The following is a 23,145-nucleotide window of genomic DNA, read 5'->3' as shown; positions in this document are numbered from 1 at the left end:
TTCTTTTATCTTTTTTTAAAAAAAAATGGGATTAATGGATAAATAACTAGTGCAATAGCTGGATTGTAGGGTAGTTCTATTTTTATGAGGACCCTCCATACTGTTTTCCCAGAGTGGCTGCACCAGTTTACATTCCCACCAAAAGTGCAAGAGGGTTCTCCTTTCTCCACATCCTCCCCAAAACCTGTTGTTTCTTGTGTTGTTGATTTTAGCCATTCTGACAGGTGTGAGGTGATATCTCATTGTAGTTTTGATTTGTATTTCCCTGGTGAGCAGTGATGTTGAGCATCCTTTTATGTGTCTATTGGCCATCTGTACATCTTCCTTGGAAAAGTGTCTATTCATGTCTTCTGACAATTTTTTAGTTGGATTCTTTGTTTTGGCGGGTATTGAGTTTTATAAGTTCTTTATATATTTTGGATCCCGACCCTTTACCAGATATGTCATTTGCAAATATCTTCTCTCATTCCATAGGTTGCCTTCTAGTTTTGTTGATTGTTTCTTTCGCTGTACAAGGGCTTTTTATTTTGATGTAGTCCCAATAGTTTATTTATGCTTTTGTTTCCCTTGCCTCAGAAGACATAGCCACAAAGAAGTTGCTATGGCCAATGTCAAAGAGGTCACTGCCTGTGTTGTCCTCTAGGATTTTTACAGTTTCAGGTCTCACATTTAGGTCTTTCATCCATTTTGAATTTATTTTTATGTATGGTGTAAGGAAGTGGCTCAGTTTCATTATTTTGCATGTTACTGTCCCATTTTCCCAATACCATTTGTTGAAGAGACTGTCTTTTTTTCCCATTGGATGCTCTTTATTAATGGTTTTTATCTCTCTCTTACCTGGTCAATGAGATAAACCTATATGCTTATACTTATCCAACCATACTCTATAACAGACTAGAAAAAGGAGAATCATTGGCCATATTTAAATTGCTGCTAGCATTATGGATTCGTCCTCTAGCTGAATCTAACAGTCCTACCCCAAGGAGGATAACCTGGGTAAAAATAAACAAAAAGTGGAAAGAAGGGAAAGTGATTGTTGATATAAAGGAAGCCTATGGGAGGCTCTTTGGCATACTCTAAAGTATATTTGGTGATTACTACTATCTGTATTATAGTATCATAGGGAAATCAACCTTTGGAGTACAAAATACATGCTCAAACTCAATAAGCAGTTAATGCCAACATGTTGTGTATACAAACCAAGACTAACTGAAATGTTCTAAGAGATGTTTGCGTAATTTTGGCCTGGGAGTTACAACTGAAGTTTCAGAACTCTCCCTTTTAGTCTGAAATTCCTTCCTCCTGCAGGACCATATTCTATACCTTTATGGGAAAGCATTAGCCATACCTGAGTATACACTCTGAAGCCACATGTATTCTTCAAAATATCCAACTCTGGCTAGTGCTGCAATGTTTAATTTTAAAATCTGCCCTCTCTTGAAATTTAGAAAATCAGTTAATACATAGCCTGCACTATCTCACGGCAACAAACTACTGACTTGAGAAATAATGTCTTTTACCTGGCTCATGTGCCCTTTTCGTGGCTCATAGTCCTCATCAGCACTGCTCTATTGTTTAACTGGAGAAGGCATTGTTCACAGTTTATGTCCCCCAGGAGGTGCATTCTCTATATTTATAAAGTCTCTGTATTTATAAATATATAGATAGATAAAATTATGTAATTATGTCCAGGATTTGCTTCAAAATAATCTGGAGGAAGAAGATAGATAATGATGAAAGAAGGGTGACCATGTGCTGGTAATAATTTAAGTTGTATGATTGGTACCTGGGATTTTATTGAATTATTCTCACTCTCTTGTTAAATATTTGAAAATGAAATTTCCAAAAGAATGCTTTATAGAAAAAGTAAATACAAATATGTGTATATATAGATAAATAAAGATATAAATATGTATGTGTACATATACAGAGCTGTAACATATTGGGGGAAACTCTTCTAATGGTATTTAGGGTGGGTAATACCTTTCTGAGAGTAATTTAGCTAGAAATTAGAAAAAGTTCATATCATCTGCCCTTTGAACTTCACCTCTTAAAATGTATCCTTTGAAACCATAGGTATTGTACATCAAAACACAAAACTAAAACAAACTTTAACTTTAACTGTTCATAGTACATTAAAGTGATAAATCAAAGTAAAAACATGATAAATTTATGACTCCTAATGTCTAGGAGAAATATTGAAAATGATATCTTTGGGAGATGGCTATATAGACAACATTTTTTACTTTTTTTTATTTTGGAGAGAGTGCGCATACGTGTGCATGTGTGTGCATGCACACTCGAGGGGAGGAGGAGGGAGAGGGGAAAGAGGAGCAGTCTCCCCACTGAGCGCAGAGCCTGACCTGGGGCTCAATCTCACAACCCTGAGATCGTGACCTGAGCTGAAATCAAGAGTCGGAGGCTTAACCGACAGAGCCATCCAGGCACCCCTTTAAACATCTTAAAATAATTTTTTAATTTAAAAATATTTATTAATCAGGAAACAATACACCTAGCAATCTCTTGGAAATTTTCTGATTTTCCACAGAGGGCAACTTTATCATCGAATCTATTACCCTTCTGATCACTGATAGACATGATCATTCTTGTTTATATCAAAGCCCTATTGAACCCACTTTTATGCACCTATGGAATATTTTATTAGGTGAAGGGTTCAACTTGATATAAGCTTGTATATAAGATGCTAACATTCTCGATATTATGTGGGAAACAATTAAAAATTAAAGTGCTAAGGAGTTGGTTTAAACAATATAAATAACATTTTTACATGCCTAAAACCTTGTTGTCACATATCTAAAATTAAAGAGAATTAAACAAGGGTCAGATACAAATGCAGGGCTTCTAGCGGGGAGGGAGGAGGGGAGAAGTGCCAGAAATTCAAAGGCCATTACCCACAGAGTCTAGGGCATGCCTTTCTGAATAGAACCAAAAGCAACTAATGTGATCCAACCCAGAAGAGAGAGCAGCAGCTGGAGGTTTTCTGCAGTGACAACACTTCATTCCTGGTGGGGCAGTGGCAGAACAGCAGAATTCAGCGACCAGATCATTTAGGTAGAAACTTAGATCAACCCAAGGCAGTGGACTGGCAAAGATGGAAGCCTCTGCCTAGGAGATATGGAGTTATAGTGTCGTTTCAAAACAAAATAAGAAAGAGGAATATTAAGTAGGAAATAAAGCCAAAGCCCAGCTATCATAGTGGGCTAAGAGATGGCAGAAAAGATAGATGATGTGGCCCAAAGATACCCTGTGCTCAGCAATGGCCTTCTAGACAAGGAATCAATAGAAAAAGAAAAAATGAGTTTCACTGCATTGGAAAATGTAAGACCTGATTTTATTTTCCCAGTCATTGTTTTTACCACTCCTTCTGAGCCTGTAAGAACACCTCAGGCAGGTTTGAAACGTTTCTGTTTTATTTGGCAGAGAATACTCACCTTCCTCCCCCTTCTAGACTAACTCCTCCGCCAGCCTGCAGCCTCGAGAACTCCGCAGGCCTCCACTCATCAGGCTAGAAGCCAGGCTGTCTTTGTAGGAATCCAAGACCTTAAAGGGCTCTTTGGCAGCACCCACTCACTTAACTTAAGTTGGAAAAAACAATTTTCCATTCTTCCTCAGGGACTATAGAGAAAGGTCTCCCACCACCCACTGCGTACTCCCCATAAGGTAGAAAAGTCCCTTGATTATTTCTTCCCTGGGCCTGATCTTCTCTTTATATAGGTATAGGGGGAAAGCCAAAGACAGTATGATTTATATTAACAGAGTGACTTTTAGGAGGAGATTTTAGCTCTCAAAATTATTAGCTTATGGTAAAAGAGGTGCTCAGTAGTAACTTTTAGTCCTCAATGTGGAGTCTTAGCTTCAATTCTGAAATTCTAGGACACTGGAGTAGCACTATGCTAGATGCTTTCTCCAATTTATTGAAACTTTAAATGACACTGAAACCAAATTTTATGTAATTCCTTATTACAAGTAAGGTAATTATTGCTTACAAAGAATAGTCTATCCAATGTCATTGAGGTAGTTTGTGAAATGGCAGATTTTGTACTCTTGCCTATTTCCAAAGCTATGTGTGATTGTTTTCTATTATGTTTCCACACAGGACACCAGAAACACTCATTTCAGATATCACCAAGGATGAGATTCTAATGGATTCACCATGCTTGTAAGCTCTAGACCAGGACATTTTGGAAACTGAGTTGAAAGTGAACTACAGTTCTCAGAAATTCGGCTGAGTAGGACTAGGGAAGGGGAAGAATAAAAATATCTCTCCTTAACCATAGTTTCTCCAAATAAGGTTTTTATTAATTGACCTATGAGTCCATCTTCATGCCTATTACACAAAGACCCGCATTTTCTGTATAGGAAATACTTACTGAATAGGTTTTCGGTTCAGAAGATATTTTACAGCAGCTTTTACATCCTTATTCCTCAAGCTATAGATTATAGGATTTAGCATGGGGGTCACTACCCCATAAAACAGGGAAATGAGTTTGTCTGAAGTTTGAAACTTGTCTTCCCCATGCAATTCTTGAGACTTGGGCTTGGCATACATGAAGAAGATGGTACCATAAAATATGATCACCACAGTCAGATGCGCAGAGCAGGTGGAAAAGGCTTTGCGTCTCCCTGTGGCTGAGTTCATTCTCAAGATGGTGTAGAGGATGAACACATAGGAGAAAAAAATGACCAGCAGTGGAAGAACCAGGAATGCCATATTTGATATCACCATGGTGATAATATTGAGGGATATGTCAGCACAAGCTAGCTTAAGGACAGCTAATATTTCACATGTGAAATGATGGATAATATTATTCCCACAGAAAGGCAATCGCATGGCAAGAGATGTTTGCACAATTGAGTTGATTCCACCAGAGAGCCATGACACAGAAGCCATCAGTACATACACCACCTTGCTCATGATGACAGGGTATCTCAGAGGGCTACAGATGGCTACATAGCGATCAAAAGCCATCATGCCAAGGAGCAAACACTCTGTTGAGCCCATTGCAAAGCCAAAGAACATCTGTACTGCACATCCAGAGAAGGAAATGTTCCTTTTCTTTGAAATTAAGCTCACCAAAGTTGAGGGAACAGAGGAGGATGTATAGCAGATGTCCAGGAAAGAGAGGTTGCCCAGGAAGAAGTACATGGGGGTGTGAAGACGGGAATCAAAGGTGCTTGCTATGATCAGAACACCGTTGCCAGTTAAAATCAGTAGATACATTATTAGAATTAGGACAAAGTAAATGATCTCAAGTTTTGGGTAACCAGAGAGTCCCAGAAGAAGAAATTCTGATGCAAATGTCCGATTAATTTTATCCATGTCATCTGCTTTCAGGATGTCAAGTGAAGATCTGATATAAAATATATTCATTGCCAAGAAACAAATGTTACAAATTACCTGAACAATTCATTTTTTTAGATGGTGTTATAAGGAGTGTTTGCTTGAAGCTCTGACATCCAGTCATCTTCAACAATGTGTGTAACTAGGAATCAGTGAAATTGGAAATGACAGAAGTGCTGATGCCCACTGCTAATATGCGAAGCTCTACCTATGATCAGACAAACATACAGAAGTAACCTATCCTGCTGTTGACATGTTCCTGTGTTAAGGTTTCTAAACTCCTGACTAATTACCAACTATGAGCCTGACTTCCTCTGCCCCAGAAAGCAAGCAGTGGAGATGGCCAAGTCTACTCAACAAGGACTAGAAATGGGATTCAGCAATGACACCATGGTCACCATTTCACGGGAACTTGGTATATATCTCTTTCTATGCCTGACACTATATACCTTATGTTAGTCAGTTAATTGTGCATTTTATAGACATTTAATAATAATATATCAAAGAGCATAAAATAAAATTTAATGTCTGTTTAAATATAGTTAGTTGTTGATCTCATACTCCAGCCCCCTCTTAGTATCTTATGTGACTGTTCCTAGGACAAGATCACTGCATGAATGTTACAATCTTTGGAGAACATTACATAGTCTCTAATTTATTTTATTCTGTAGCTTCACAGTGTATCTTGACTTGTTAAAGTCAATCTAAGAAAATAGTAATAAGGTTTAAATATTTTAAATAATTATATATGTGAATGTATATGCATCACTTTATGCTTTACAAAATATAATCATTCTTTATATTAGCCCCATTTTTTCCAAATATAAAAGATGGAGCTTGTTCAAAGTTAACCAGACAGGAAATAATAAAGTGGAGCTCAAGGCTCAAATCAAGTCTAGTTCATAGGGGTGCCTGGTTAGTTCAGTAGGTAGAGCATGTGACTTTTTATCTTGGGGTCGTGAGTTCAGGCCCCATGTTGGACATAGAGATTCTTTAAAAAAAAAATCTAGCTCATAGCTTTACTGGTTTTCATATACATATGAATCAATTGGGTATCTTGAAAAATTTTAGATTCTGCTTTAGAGTTCAGGGCAGATCCTGAGATTCTCCATTTCTCATAAGTGGACAGGTGGTACTTATGCTAAGGTCTTGAAAGCACTTGAGTAGCAAGGGTTTAATCTACACTGAATTGACAGAGTATCCAGATTTTTCTGATCTAAACTGATTTTCTCTTCCTTATTATGGAATGGAATGCCAATCTGGAAAATAAGAACATACTTTTGTGTTTTACAGAAAGCTCCAAATTCATATCATGTTGTTATAGACTCTTAAGAAAAAATATTATTAAAAGACACATTTTTTTAAAAAAAAAGCAGTTTAAACTCATGCCAGACTACTACAATAGTTTTAGAATATTACTGATAGCCTACCTTAAACTTCTTCATATTCCAAGCACAGTAAGGATAAACTAAAGAATAATGTAAAGTGTCTGCCATTACAAAGCTCACAATTCAGTTAGGGATATAGGAAAAATACACATGAAAACATATCATAAATATAATTACATTATGTAGTTTGAGTGAAAATTATCAATTTTCCCATAAGGAAGAAGCTTATGAGAAATAAATCATGCAAAGGAGAACTTGGGAAGTGTTTCAGACTTGGGTCAGATCTGGAAGCATAGGAAGAATTAGAAAGTTTTGTAAGAAAAGAGGAGAAGTGGGGTAGCCCAAAAGTGAGAAGTTGAGCCAAAGTCAGGAGTAAACAGAGCACATCCTTTTTGGACAAGGGAGTTTCTGTGGAGGGGTGGTGGTGAGCACGTCTGAAAAGGAAAGCATAGTAGTACACAGAGAGCCTCTAAGCTTGGGCAGAGAATTTGGCATTTCTTTTGGTAAGGAAGTGGTCCATCATTACAAAGCACAGAGCATGGGTTGAGGGCTTAGACCCTGTGGTATTAGTACTCTCCAAAAATTGCCATCATACTATGATTTTATGAGAATTTTTAATCAGAAATGTAACACAAGGAATTAAGGTATGTATATTAATGGGGTTGTCACTAATTAGTGACTAGGTGTGAAAATTGATCTTTCCAAAATCACCACCAGATTTAACATTGGGCAAAATCACAAATTTAGGCTTCCCGTGAGCTAACAGTTTTGAGAATTTCAGCAGAGCCACACTTCCCCCATTCTACCACTTTGTTTATCATGGGACAGTAGTTGGGAAAATTACTGTAGAACAGGTATTACTTAGAGCCAGAAAGCCAACTTGACGAAAGGATTCTCAGTAAAGGAAAATTTTAGTTAAGAATACACAATAGAAATATTTCAACTCTGAAGAGAAAGACAACAATGGAATATAAAAAATCTCAATTTTAGGGTGTCTGGATGGCTCAATTGGTTAAGTGTCTGCCTTCAGCTCAGATAATGATCTCCAGGTCCTAGGATCAAGCCCCACAATCCCTCTCCCTCTGCCTGCCACTTCCCCTTCTTGTGCGTGCGCTCTCTGTCAAATAAATAAATAAATAAATAAAATCTTTAAAAATTTAAAAAATAAATAAAAATCTCAATTTTAGAGTTGAACAAATAGCCACAAAGAGATTGTTAATTTTTATTTTTTTCAGCTTAAGTCCAGAACTTCCTTTAAAGGGGAGGGAAGGAAGGTGGGAGGGAGGGAGGAAGATAGATCTTCATTATATTTACATAGCCAACTCTTATTTCAGGACCCTATGTGCCTTGAAATTGGTTCAGTTGGAATAAAGAGCAGAGAAAAGATCCAAAGCCCATTATCTTTACATTACTAATATGTCTAACCGGTATCATTAAAATTGTATAGAAATTATCAACAGAAGGGAAAGCTCAGCAAGAACTATAGAAATATTGGGGTCACAAAAACAAATTGACTGCATTCATTCAACAGTGCCCAGAGGGAAGGGGCAATTATTCTACAATTATTCTACACTACTTCTTATAATAAATCAATATTCTCCCCAGTTGAGAAATTGGTCAGAGGATGCATTGGATAAGGGACATGAGCACTCTAATAAACCTAGTCACTAATGCAAAAAGAACACAGCAAGACACTGACTACTTAGGCTACATGGGGATGTTCCAGGTAGGACCCAAAGGTCCAGGCCTTTCCCACCTAGGCAGGAACCCCTCACTAATTCAAACCCTTCTTGAGCCAGACTTGTCTTGCTACTTCTGCTCCCAGCTCTCTTCAAACTGGTTATCTTGTTATATTGTCAGATAACAAGAGACACAGGAGAAGTAGCTTGTCTGTCTGGCTCATCCCTCTAACAGGTAAGCCTAACACAGTGGTTGCACATAATAGATGGGGGGTTTGACTGAATAAATAAGGGCTGACTTTCTAAACTCTTAAGCAATTAGCCTATGTAGTATTTGTGGCTTAATGATCAGGAAAACCAATATGTCATATTTAATTTGCAGCAGGTTTTAATTTTTTTTAAAGTATCTTTCAGGCAGTACTAACAAGCTGCCATCTTATACAGATAATTAGCAGTTTATGCACTGTAAGTATAGAGGATCACCTAATACTCATTGGAATATATATATATGACATGGGTTTAGCATGGGGGAAACGTGCCTCAGACTAAAATAAAAGTCTTTGGTTTGAGGTTCTATGCTCCTAATTTATAGCCTCAGTCTTCTCATTTGTTAAATAGTGATAAAAATATCTGCTCTACTTTCCTTGCAAGGATATTGTCAGGAAATGAGATAGCATAAGGAAATTGTTTTAAGTATTAAGAGACATTATACAAATAATAATGAAATACTATCAATAATAATGATTCAGAGCTGTATTTTGATAATAATAAACTGGTATCTGTATTTTACCAGATTATTAACATTACAAATTCATATTAATAATAGCTTTAACTATAGATTGAAAAGGTACAGTGTCATGGTATTCAAGACTCACCTGTATAATGATAAAATTATTTCTACATCCTAGAGGACCCAGTTACTTTCTTCTTAGCATTCATGACAGCATTCTGAAATAAGGTCAAGTTCAACAAACAATGCCAGATTCCACAGATGTGGAAGAGTAAATATTTGTTATGCAACAGTTGTTGTAATTGTTCCCCAATTCCCAAAGCAATTTAAAGTTGGAATGAGAGATCTATGGAATGGAGAAACTTCTTGGTGTGCTAGGGACAGAGTCCCACAGACCCAATTAAGAGTGGTGCTAGGAATAAATTATGATTGAACCACAGCCCAAAAATGAAATGACATTCTCCTACTCGTGTAACTTTTGGAAATAGGGGCAAATACTCACAAAACTAACCTTATGAAATATGAATTTTTTAGTTCAAAATATGCTTACCAATGTAGAGTTAATTCAATGTAATAAATTAGTAGTTCAAATGATAATTACCAAAATGAAATACTAGAGTCGAAAAGTCATCTAGATATTATAAATGAAATAAAACAGATATTTTCTGTGAGTTAAGAGTATTGTCATTTAACTTGATTGCTTACTTTATATGCATTCTTTTGGATAAGTTAATTTCATGCAGGATGCCACTGCTAAACTTTTTTGGAATTAAAAGAAATACACATAAAAATACAAATAAATAAATCCACAGGACAAAGGTGAATTCATATTTAAGGCCACAAAAGTAAAAAAAAAAAAAAAGTCTAGAATGGATAGATTGGGGCATGAATTTTGATAGGTAGATAACATATTAATGAAGTAAAATGTTTTAGGAAAATCTATTGACCTATATTGTAGATATTAACATTGAGTTTCAGTAGTTATCCTTCAGAAATGAAGGAGAAATTAAGACTTTCCTAGACAAACAAAAGCTGAGGAAGTTCATCACCACTAGACCCACCTTACTAGAAAGGCTGAAAGGAGTTCTTCAAGTCAAAATGAAAGAACACTAATTAATAATGTGAAAACATATAAAAATATACAATACACTAGTAAAGATAAATACATAGTCAGATTCATAAGTCTAATTCTGCAACAGGATGGTGTGTTCAGCACTTAACTATAGTATAGAGGTTAAAGGAAAAGAGTATTACAAATAACTATAGCTACTATAATTTTTTACAAATACAAAATATAAATAGAGATAAATTGTCACATTAAAAACATAAAAGGGAGGGAGTAAAATAGTACAGTTTTTGTATGCAATTGAAGTTAAATTGCTATCAGTGTAAAAGAGACTGTTAAATGTATAAGACATTTAATGTAAGCTGCATGATAACCACAAAGCAAAAACCTATAGTAGATTCAAAAAAGATAAAGAGAAGGAAGTCAGAGCATAACACCAGAGAAAATCAGCAATCCACAAAGGGAGGCATCAAAAGAGAAAAAAAAAATGGAACAATGGAACTATAAAATAGCCTTTAAGCAATTAATAAGATGGCATTAGTATATCTTCACATATTAAAAAGTACCCAAAACATAAATGGATTGAATTCTCCAATCAAAAGGCATAGAGTGGCTGGATGAATTTAAAAAAAAAAAAAAAAGACCCAACTATGCTCTGTCTACAAGAGATTAATATCAGCTTTAATGACACACATAGGCTTAAAGTGAAGGGATGAAAAAAGATATTCCATGCAAGTGTAAACCAAAAGAGAATGGGGGTAGCTATACTTATATCAGACATTACAGACTTTAAGGCAAAACCTGTCATGGGAGACAAAGAAGGTCATTATACAATGATAAAAAGGTCAACACATGAGGAGAGGGGTAAGATGGCAGAGGAGTATGAGACCCTAATTTTGTCTGTTCTCTGGAATTCAGCTAGAGAGCTATCAAATCATTCTGAACACCTGTGAACTCAACCAGAGATCTAAGAAAAGAATTGCTGCAATTCTACAAATAGAAAGGTAACCACTTTTTGCAAGGTAGGAGGTGTGGAGGAGTGAATCCGAGGAGATATATCAGAAGATAAATGGCGCGGGGTGGGGGGGGTAGGTGGGTAGGGGGTAGGGAGCCTCATAAGCTGGGTACCATAAAGTGATATAAGCTGCGGAGCACAAAATCAGAACTTGTAGAAGTTTGCTCTGGTAGGAGACATCCATGCCTGAAAGGCACGCAGAACCCTAGCTAGGACAGTGTGGTCTTAGGATCCCAAGGGTCACAAAAAGAATGGGGGTACCTGAGTATGGCAGATTTCCCAAGCATGGGAGCAGGGAAGCCAGCTGCAAACAGTGAGCCCAGGCATGGCCTTTCTGCTCAGTGTTGCCATAAACCACGAGCTGCTGCATGGTCTGGCGACCAGTCTCAGAGCAGGGGCCCAGCAGAAGGCAGAACCACGGCAAGACCCCCCTCCCTTTGCTGGGAAGAGTAGCGTGGCTGCACACCACAGTAGTCTGTAAAGTTTGGAGACTCAAAATGGGGTCCGTGTGCCTGAGATAAAAATGATCAGTCATAGGCTGGCTGAACACAGAGTGTGGCCGGAAACTAGGGGGACTAGAGTGATTGACTGCTGTTCTGTGAGGGCTCACTGAAGAGTGAGGGGTACGAACTTTCAGCTCTGGGGCTGGAGATCAGGGTGCTGCCATTTTCATCCCCAAATAGGTGCTGAAAGCCTTCAGGGAACAAAAGCCACATAGAGCAATCTGGAGCTGCTTACACTAAGCCAGGCCCCATGGCAAGGGGGGTGCAATACAGTCCAAGCAAAGATACTTGAGAATCAGCACAACAGGCCCCTTCTCCAGAAGTCCAGGAGGAACAACAGAAGTCCAGTGAAAGTTACCTATCACACAGAACTGCAAAACTCCAGCACTAGGGGAAAACAGTATATAGAATTCATGTTTTTTTCTCATGATTCTTTAGTCTCTCAGTTTTAATTTTTTTCCCTTTCAGCTAATTTCTTATTTTATCAATTACTTTTTAAGTCTTTTTTAATTTTCATTTTTACAGTTACCATTTATATATATATATATATTAATTTTGGCTTCCTTTCACTGTATTCAATTTTATTTTTGTGTGTATATGTATTTTTTTCCCTTCTTTACAATCGTGATCTAGTTTCTTCTAACAAACAGACCAAAATACACCAGGATCTAGTTTATTGTTCTGTTCACCTTCTTTTTTTATTCTCTTTTTTCTTTTTTTTCTTTTTGGTTTCTGACTTCTTCTAATTTGTTTAGTCTATATTTTCTATGGTGTTGTTGTTGCTATTTTTGTATTTTGTTCATTTTTCCATCTATTCTTCTCTGGACATAATAAGACAGAAGAACTCACCACAAAAAAGAGAACAAGAGGTGGTACTCACTGCCAAGAGATTTAGTCAATATGGATATAAGTAAGACATCAGAACTAGAATTCAAAACAATGATTTGGGCAGAAGACATGAACACACATTTCTCCAAAGAAGACATCCAAATGGCCAACAGACACATGAAAAAGTGCTCAACATCACTTGGCATCAGGAAAATACAAATCAAAACCACAATGAGATACCACCTCATACCCAGTCAGAATGGCTAAAATTAACAGGCCATGAAACAACAAATGTTGCTGAGGATGTGGAGAAAAGGGAACCCTCTTACACTGGTGGTGGGAATGCAAGCTGGTGCAGCCACTCTGGAAAACAGTATGGAGGTTCCTCAAGAAGTTAAAAATAGAGCTACCCTATGACCCAGCAATTGCACTAGTAGGTATTTACCCAAAAGATCCAAGTATAGTGATCCAAGGGGGCACCTGTACCCCAATGTTTATAGCAGCAATGTCCATAATAGCCAAACTATGGAAAGAGCCCAGATGTCCATCCACAGATGAATGGATAAAGAAGATGTGGTATATATATCCAATGGAATTTTACTCAGCCATCAAAAAATGAAATCTTACCATTTGCAATGATGTGGTGGAACTAGAGGGTATTATGCTAAGTGAAATAAGTCAATCAGAAAGACAGTTATCAATGATTTTGCTCATATGTTGAATCTAAGAAACAAAACAGAGGATCATAGGGGAAGGGAAGGCAAAATAAAATAAGATGAAATCAGAGAGGGAGACAAACCATAAGAGACTCTTAACTATAGGAAACAAAGGGTTGCTGGAGGGGAGAAGGGTGGGGGGGATAGGGTAACTGGGTGATGGGCATTAAGGAGGGTACATGATATAATGAGCACTGGGTGTTATATACAACTGATGAATCACTGAACTCTACCTCTAAATCTAATAATACACTATATGTTAATTAATTGAATTTAAATAAAATAAAAAAATTTTTAAAAGGTCAACTTATCAAGCAAATATAACAATTGTAAATATACATGCATCTAACATTAGAGCACCTAAATATATTATTTAAATACTAACAGATCTAAAGGGAAAAATATACAATAACACAATAATAAGGGACTTCAATACCCCACTTTCAGCAATGGAGAGATCATCCAGATAGGAAATCAATAAGGATACATTTGACTTGAGCCATACTTTCAACCAAATGGACCTAACAAACATATATAGAACATTCCATCTAAGAGCAACAGAATTCACATTCTTCTCAAGTGCACACAGAATATTCTCCAGGATGGATCATATGAGAGCTCACAAAACAAGTTTTAGCATAGTTAAGAGGACTGAAGTCATACCAAGTGTCTTTTCTGAGCACAATGGTATGAAACTAGAAATCAACAAAAGGAAAGCTAGACAATCTACACATGTGGAAACTGAACAACACACTCATGAACAACAAAGGGGTCAAAGATAAATTTTAAAAAATACATCTTTAGACAAATGAAAATGGAAAACACCACACACCAAAATCTATGGGATGCTAAAAAACAGTTATTAGAAGGAAGGTTATAGTGATAAATGTATCTATTAAGAAAAAAGAAAGCGGAGCCTGGGTGGCTCAGTTGGTTAAATGTCCAACTCTTGATTTTGGCTCAGATCATGATCTCAGAGTCGTGAGATCAAGCCCTGCATCAGGCTCCACGCTGAGCATGGGAGTCTGCTTAAGATTCTCTCCCAGGACACCTGGGTGGCTCAGTCGGTTAAGCCGCTGCCTTTGGTTCAGGTCATGATCCCAGGTCCTGAGATCAAGTCCCACATCGGGCTCCTTGCTCAGCAGGGTGCCTGCCTCTCCCTCTGCCTCCTCTGCCTGCCACTCCCCTTCTTGTGATCTCTCTCTCTCTCTCTCTGACAAATAAATAAAATCTAAAAAAAAAAAAAAGAATTTCTCCCTCTTCCTCTGCCCCTCCTCCCCGCTCATGCTCTCTCTCAAATATATATAAATACATACATAAATACATGAAAAATGTAAAAAGGAAAAAAGAAAGTTCTCAAATAACATAACTTTACATCTCAAGAAACTAGAAAAAGAAGAACAAACTAAGCCCAGAGTTAGCAATAGGAAGAAAATAACAAAGTCAGAGAGAAGATAGAGACCAGAAAAAAAAAAAATAGAAAAGACCAATGAAATCATAAAACTCCTAGAAGAAAACATAGGGGAAAATTTCCTTGACATTGGTCTATTGACATGTCCAACTATTGTTTGGACATGACACCAAAAGCACAAGCAACAGAAGTAAAAATCAATGGGTCTACATCAAACTAAAAAGTTTCTGCACAGCAAAAGAAATAATCAACAAAATGAAAAGGCAACCTATGGAATGTGAGTAAATATATTTGAACTATATATCAAATGAAAAGTTAATACTCAAAATATATAAAGAAGTCACCCAACTCAGTAACAAAAAACAAAAAAATAAAAAAAAATTCTGATTTTAAAATGGGCAGCAAAACTGAATAGACATTTTTCCAGAAAAGACACACAGGTGGCCCATAGGAATGTGAAAAGATGCTCAATATCATTAATCATCAGGGAAATGCAAATCAAAATCACAGTGAGATATCACCTCACACCTATTAGAATGGTCACTTTCAAAAAGATGAGATAACAAGCATTGGTAAGGATGTGGAACAAAAGGAAACTTTGTGCACCATTGGTGGGAATGTAAATTGCTTCAGCCACTGGGAAAACAATATGGAGGTTCCTCAAATATAGAACTACCATATGATCCAGCTATTCCACCTCTGGATATGTATCCAAAGGAAATAAAAACAAGATATCAAAAAGATATCTGTACTCCAATGCTCGTTATAGCATTATTCACAGCAACCAAGATATGGAAACAACTGAAGTGTCTATCAAACCAATAAATGGATAAAGAAGGTATGGTACATATATAGAATGGAATATTACTCAGCCATGAAAAAGTAGGAAATCCGGCAATTTGGAACAACATGGGTAGACCTCAGGGGCATCATGGTTAAGTGAGATATGTCAGACATAGAAAGACAAATATTGTATGAAATAACTTAGGCCAAACTCATAGAAACAGAAATGGAATGGTGGTGACCAGTAGCTGTAGGGTGGGGGACCTGGTGAAATGTTGGTCAAGGGGTACACTCTTGCAGTTAGAAGATGAATAAGTTCTGGGGATCTAATGCACAGCATTATGACTGTAGTTAACAATACTGTATTACGTATTTAAAAGTTGCCAAGAGACTAGGGGTGCCTGGGTGGCTCAGTTGTTAAGCGTCTACTTTTGGCTCAGTTCATGGTCCCAGGGTCCTGGGATCGAGCCCTGCATCAGGCTCCCTGCTCAGTGGGAAGCCTGCTTCTCCCTCTCCCACTCCCCCTGCTTGTGTTCCCTCTCTCGCTGTGTCTCTCTCTGTCAAATAAATAAATAAAATCTTAAAATAAATAAATAAATAAAAGTTGCTAAGAGACTAGATCGTTTTTTAAAAAATTATTTATTTATTTATTTGAGATAGTGACTGGGAGAGGGAGAGAATCTGAAATAGACCCTGCACTATGTGCAGAGCCCAAAATGGGGCTTGATTCCTCAACCACGAGATCATGACCTGAGCTAAAACCAGGAGTCGGATGCTTAACCGACTGAGCCACCAAGGAGCCCTAAGAGACTAGATTTTAAATGTTCTCACCACACACAACAAGACAATTGTGTACTGTGATGGAGGTGTTATGTTAGTATTCACAGAATAGCATAAAAGTGTATCAAATCAACTCAGTGTACATCTTAAGCTCACACATTATATGTCAATTATATGTCAATAAAAATGTAAATAGCACATAAAACATAATTATTTCAAGTTTTTAAGGCTGAAGGGACAGAGAAAGAGATTAGGGAAAGAGACTCAAGTTTTGCCTCCTTTCAGGATCCTTTTATCTTCAGTGGTTCTTCAATGAAAAGTACCACTCCAATATTAAAGTGACATAATTTTATACTATACAAAATATAGAGTGGCATTTGAGGAACTACATGTATATGGCAAAATTGCCCATCTACCTACAGATATATATTCTGAGCATCCACCATGCTGAAGGTACATCTTGAGATGGTGCTCTGATACAGAAAAATAAAATAGAAAGTTTTCTGCCATTAAGTATTTCTCAATCCCTTTAGGGAAACTTGCATACATATATCATGGGCAATGAATAATACCTTCTTGTGCCTCAGTTACTCAATCTTTAAAATTAAAATAATAGTATGTATCTCATAAGATTATAATAAGGATTAGGTAAATTAATACATGTAAAGTGCAGGGGAAATGCTCCTCCCCCCACTCAGTTGGTATTATCATTATCTGGCAGTAAATGTCAGATGCCTGAACAGCATAATTTACAGCATTTAGAGTAAACTAAAGAAGAAATATGTAGAAGGTTATGGTGAAACTTCCAGCTTGAAAAAATAGGCTTGTCTAAAAAAGCTTTCACAGAAAAATATTGAGAAAGGAAGATTCATTTCCGGGACAAAAATTGAGTTAAAATGCAAACTTTAGTTATTAAAGTCAAAGAGGAATTGTTTTTAATAAAAAGTTACATTCTGTTCCACATGCTTCAATCTAACTTGAATCTAGAGAGGAAATAAAGCTCATTTTTAATATTTTGTTGACATTTAACTATCAGTTTAAATTGTTTACATTCTTCTAACCTAAATTTCCTGCACTCATTGCAGAGTGGGGATGCAACATTCTAATTCATGGTAGTATGCTGGGAAGCACATTAGATATTTGAAAATACTATACAAATGAAGGCATTTTATAATATTAATCATGGAAAGTTTTCAGATAATATCAGAAAAGAAAAAACAATACTTATTAAGGACTATTTTTCTGTTTGAGTCTTAAAATCATCAAATACTGTGGAAATGTAGATGGTGATATACAATTCTTATTTGAGTTGCATGACAACACAAACATACCAATTATATTATATAATTGGATCCAACTACAATTTCCCTGGAGTTTTGTAAAGTTTTTAATCCTCCATGTTTACATTCCTAACATTAGTTTGTTGCAAATACTGGATACTTCCATGGCTTGCCCCAAAAAGAATTTAAACCGCTTTACTGGGAATGACTGGTCTTTTGGAGGAGGCTTCCAGAGCTCAAAATGTAGAGACACACTTAGATAACCACAAAGGCCTTCAGAATCTATAGATCATCTTACATATTTTTTCTCTGATATTGAACTAGAAACTGGGCCTGAGAGTGAAGATATTTTAAACAGACTCATCTCTCAGTTTTATCAAAGGAATAAACTACTAGTAAATTGAAACTTGAAGAAAATAATTACAAACATGCTGCTTGCTATCCAAATCTTACTAACATCCCCTCACTTTATCCTGAAAATTATTACATAAACAAAAAAAGTAGAGATCACTACTTGAGGCTATAAAGCAAAGCAACTGTTAAATAAGAAGACTGAACTCAAATCAAGGAAAGGAAACCATTCCTCAAGCTCAAAGGTACATAAATGTTGTTATATTTCATCTTCTTTTCTTATAAATATTTTTTTCTCAAATTATGGGTAAGATATCAATTTATATGCTTTAACTGGATATATTTAATTTTTCCATCTGTCAAGCTTTCATCATTTAGTGTCATAAGGCTTTGCACTAAATTTTAGACCATTACTGAGTAATTTTCACAACAAAGCACTTAGGTAGGAATTGGCCTTATTTAAAGAAGGAGAAAAGGAGGTTACGAATCTTTGGGTTTCAAATCTAAGCACTTTAAAATAAAATTCAGTGTTCTTTTGCCACACCTGCCTCTTCAAAAACCTTTATTCTGCCTTTCTTTCCCTTCCCACAGCAGATAGAATGAGAACATTAGATTCCTCCATTTGGTGTTCTTAAAGACAGCATTGCAGAACAGGTGCATTGCAGCCAAGCAATTTGAACATTATTATTGGACCTATAATCTGCTGAAAAAATTAATTCTCTGTCCCAAATGTGTGGAATTGCAATGCAATTATTTGACCAACTTCCATAGTTACTATGACCACCATATTTTTTTAAAGTTTAAATAGTTGAGATATCATATCACCTATATTTCAAAATAATTGTTGAATTCAAAGTAATTAAGACAAAAAATATAATTCCTATATCTAACTCTGTAAATATAGATGCATGTACACCACCTCTTCCATTAACCCTTTCTGAAAGCTCCTTGGATCAGGATCACTGTAATCAGTACGTCTTTATCCTAATGCCCTTGAGTTCCAGAGTGAGCTTTGATGAGAATAAATTGTGTGGGAGCAAAACACCACAGGCCCCTTAACTCTGTCTTGTTTTGATTACTACTGACTTGGATTAATCTTGGCTAACAGTAATGTCCCAGAAAAAAGATCTGAACATCTATTCCCTCTATTCCTACACTGTGTGAAGTTCTTTAATTTGTAGCAGAAATTCAGCTTGTGGATCAAACCTGTGGTTGTCATATTCTCAATGTGTCTGTCATTCTGCTTGGATTCCAAGTTTACTTAAGTTAGCCTCTCTGCAATTATCACTAAAACCAATAAAATTAACATAGAACACATTTCCCTGTCTGAAATAATACAGTGTTTCAGAATGTGAGCTTTATAGCCAGACAATGCTTGCTTCCTACCATTTTTAATTAGGTATAGAACATTAATTAAGTCATGTACCTTCCATCAGCATTGCTTTCCTTGTTTCTAAAATGAAAAGGCAGTAGTATAGGACATTTCCTTTCAAGCTTCAAAATTATAAAATCATAAAGGAAAAAAATTAAGCTGTTTAACAAATACTGAAATATTTTTATAAAGAACTATCCTTTAGTCTTGAGAAAAACAGATGTTATATTGACTTCATTTGCTCACCACTATGCTGTCACCACCAACCCTAGTTACGATGCCTACCACACTCAAGGCTACTGCTAAATATGTGTTGAATGAATTAGTGAATGAGCATGTGGATATTACATTCAGCTTGTAAAGTGCTTTCACTGTATCGTATCATTGGATTCTTTCTTTAAATGTATGAAGAAACTATTGGTAACTTCACAAAGAAATCTACAATCTGAAAAGTAGTGTAGGTCTCACCTACCTAGCATGTGAATTGGATGTCCTCAGAATGCAATTTTGAGTCTCACTCTCTCTTAATTGCAACTAATTATGATCCAAGGAAAAATCAGATGTGTTAAGTTCCTACTCTATACCATAAACTTAGCATATGTGATCACAGTTAAACTCAGAACATGCTGCCCCAATATATAAGTGAGCACACAGTTGCTGAGGGAAGCTACAAAATTAGCATAATGTCACAGAGCCCATAAGAGATGCAGCCAAGATTTCTTTCAGCTCATGTACATTTGACTACCATTGCTTACAATGTCCAACATATCCCGGGACAACTAAGGGTAAAGTGAAGACAAAATCATTGTGTCATTTTTCACCCAGTGAGTAATACCTTAATAAACACTTCTTCTGGAAGAGAAATTTTCTAGGGGTGGAAAATTTTCTAGGGGAGGATAAGCTCTTAAAAAAAAAAAAAGGCATGAATAGCAGAAGGGTTAGGATCCTATGACCCCCAGGGAATCAATCTTTTAATTTATTAACTGGGATGTTTTATTTTTCCTCTGGATATCTATTGAAGTGCCCTTCATACTCAGAAATGAAAAAGAAAACTGAAAAACCCAGGCACAATGAGCCAGTTGTTATCACTTTGGTTAGTTTAATAACTAAAGCAATCAGTTAAGAACTAGCTGTGAAAGACCCAACAGAGTATTGGTCTCAAAGTGAAGCTAGATACACTTTAATTTTCAGACTATTACAGACCATGCAAAGAACCCAGAGGAAATGGGAGGATTGTGTCTTTCCCAAGGGAAATAAAACTTTATGAGGCCAATTTGACCTAAAATGAACTATTATGATTCTAATTCCAAGAAGATTAATTTTGAGTCAGGTACACTACAAGCTGGAGGAGGAGCCAATCAATGATTGCCCTGAAAAACAATGATTACAGACCTACCAAGCATACAGGTCACAGTTCCATATTAGTTAGAAAAGTACATGAGCCTGAAGAATGCCCCTATGTTAAATTTTTTTTTTCTGTGTCTTCATCCTTAATATCCCCTGGACAAAATTCCAAATGTTCCCAAGTGCCTGGAGAATAAATTTTAATTGCTTAATGCTACACTTAATATCACAAAATGGCAAATCCTTTTTTTTTCATCTTTTTCTGACTACTGCACCCCTATACACTGTTTTCTTGCCTAGAAGCCCAACTGACACATTTTGCCTCATCCTATTACCTAAGACTTTTCCCCCTCAGCTCATCAAGGCCAAATTCAACTGACAAGATATAAAATCTTATCCTGGCTCTTTCTCAGATGATCTCCTCTCCTTTGAAGTCTGTTTGTACTTTCTTTTGTAGTTTGAATAAAACATGTACAATGATTGAGGCTTCCTCCAAGGGAAGCTGATGGTTTCCTACCAACAGACCTCACTACTGTGGTGATGTGCTGTGCTGTGGTGTGCTGTGGTATGGTGTGGTTTTATCAAGGTCCACATTCTGTTCTTTTGCCCCATAGACCCAAAACTGATTGGTTAAAACAAGAGGCTGGATCTCATTCACAGGGGTTGATTCACACTCACTCACAGATCCTATTATGAAGCAGAGTACTATGCTTTACAATGAGAAACAGAATGGCTGATGGAGAGCAAGCCACTTAACTCCTCTGCTCAGTCCATTCTTTCTTTCTACACAAGTGACCTGGATGCCCAGCTTCTCATTTTCGTCAGAAGGGAAACGCTGAACCAAATCAAGGGAGTTATTTATGTGAATAGTATACTTAGTAGAGTCAGGCTAATAGGAATTCCAGATTCATCTATCTCTACATTAAGGACACATTCCAATGGGACCACAAGACTTGGAATCTGTTGGATGAGTACTGCCTCTCACTGACCCTGGGGACTTCTTTTCATTCTCCATTACTGACCAACCATTTTATGCCTGACTTTTCTTTAGCTAGATTTAAAACTTTATTTTGTAAAAATTTTGATCTAACTAAACTTTAACCCATTTTTTTTCTTTTAAGTGCCGTTTTTCCTCCAATCCATTGTGTGTTGTTTTTATGGAGTCAAAAGTCAATTTTCCTTTATTTTTACATTTATGATAGTCCCCTATATTAAAACTACACTTTTTTATCAGAGCTCCTTCATTGGGATATGCCCTATATTGCTCTCTAGGATTTTTATAAGTATTTTTATTTGTTCCCTTTAAACTTAGGCTTTAGTTAATCATACTCCTCTGTATTTTACATTATTTTCTTCTGTATATTATTTTCCTCAGTCTTTACAAAGCCTCCTATATTCTCCCATAATCACTGATTCCGCAAAACACTTACGTGTTTGATTTGTCCCTAAAATGCATGTACCTTGTCAAATATGTATTTTAAACTTATATGTAAATTTAATTGTGCCATAAATCACAATATTACTTACTTTTCTTAAAGATTTATTTATTTATTTGAGGGTGGGGGTGCTGAGAGAGAGGGAGAGAGAAACCCAAGCAGACTCTGTGCTGAGCGCAGAGCCCAACTCGAGGCTCAATCTCACGACCCTGAGGATCATGACCTGAGCCAAAACCAAGAGTCAGACGTTTAACAGACTGTGCCACCCAGGCGCCACTATTGCTTACTTTTTAACACCTCTTCAGGGATCTATTTATGTTGCTGTATGGAATCTAGTTCATTTGTTTCTCATTTCTGCAAAGCATTCCATAATGCATGCTTACATGTGATAGAACCATTACTCTGATGATGGGCATCCAGGTTTCTCCAACCTCCTTTGTCACAATGCAATGATGAGCTTCCTCATGCTTATCTCCTTATAGTCCTGTGCAAAACTTATCTGGAACATATTCCCAGGACTAGAATCACTGGGTCTTACCCAATTTTAATACAACCAGAGAGTTTTCTAGTATACTAGTGTACTCTCCCAACAGAATCTACTTCCCCATATGCTTGCCAACTTTAAGTATCATCTACTTTTCTAGTGAACATGAATGATATCTCATGGCTGTTTTCATGAGCATTTTTCCGATTTTTGAAGTGTGAGAATCTCTCCATATATTCATCAGCCATTTAGGAAATCCCTTCCATGAATCACTAATTCATATCATTTGACCAGTTATCTATTGGTTTAAAGCTTTACCTTTTGGGTTAGCAAGAGAGTTTTTGGTTTTTGTGATTTTTCTTTGTTTCGTTTATATATTCTATCAAGAGGGTTACTTGTCAGTTTTAGATATTGTAACTCTCTTCTATAGTCCATTCACTTCATAGTCCATACATCATTAGTTTTTGATGTGGTTATCCACAATCCATTGTTTTCGTATAACACCCAGTGCTCCATGCAGTACGTGCCCTCCTTAATACCCATCACCAGGCTAACCCATCCCCCCACCCCCCCTCCCCTCTAAAACCCCGTTTGTTTCTCAGACTCCATAGTCTCTC

At 36.6% G+C, this 23,145-nt stretch overlaps 1 protein-coding gene across 1 annotated transcript; it reads right to left on the bottom strand.

Moving 5' to 3' along the window:
- Nucleotides 1–4,387: 4,387 nt before the first annotated feature.
- LOC113934694 (olfactory receptor 13C3) lies at nucleotides 4,388–5,422 on the bottom strand. Its single transcript, XM_035723676.1, has one exon. The coding sequence runs from the start codon at nucleotides 5,390–5,392 to the stop codon at nucleotides 4,388–4,390; it is 1,005 nt and encodes a 334-aa protein (XP_035579569.1). The 5' UTR covers nucleotides 5,393–5,422.
- Between the last annotated feature and the right edge of the window lie 17,723 nt (nucleotides 5,423–23,145).

This window comes from Zalophus californianus, chromosome 13, assembly GCF_009762305.2.
Source record: "Zalophus californianus isolate mZalCal1 chromosome 13, mZalCal1.pri.v2, whole genome shotgun sequence".
Classification (NCBI taxonomy): Eukaryota; Metazoa; Chordata; class Mammalia; order Carnivora; family Otariidae; genus Zalophus; species Zalophus californianus.
Note: the sequence above shows the minus strand (reverse complement) of the source record. Positions and strands in the feature narration are given on the sequence as shown.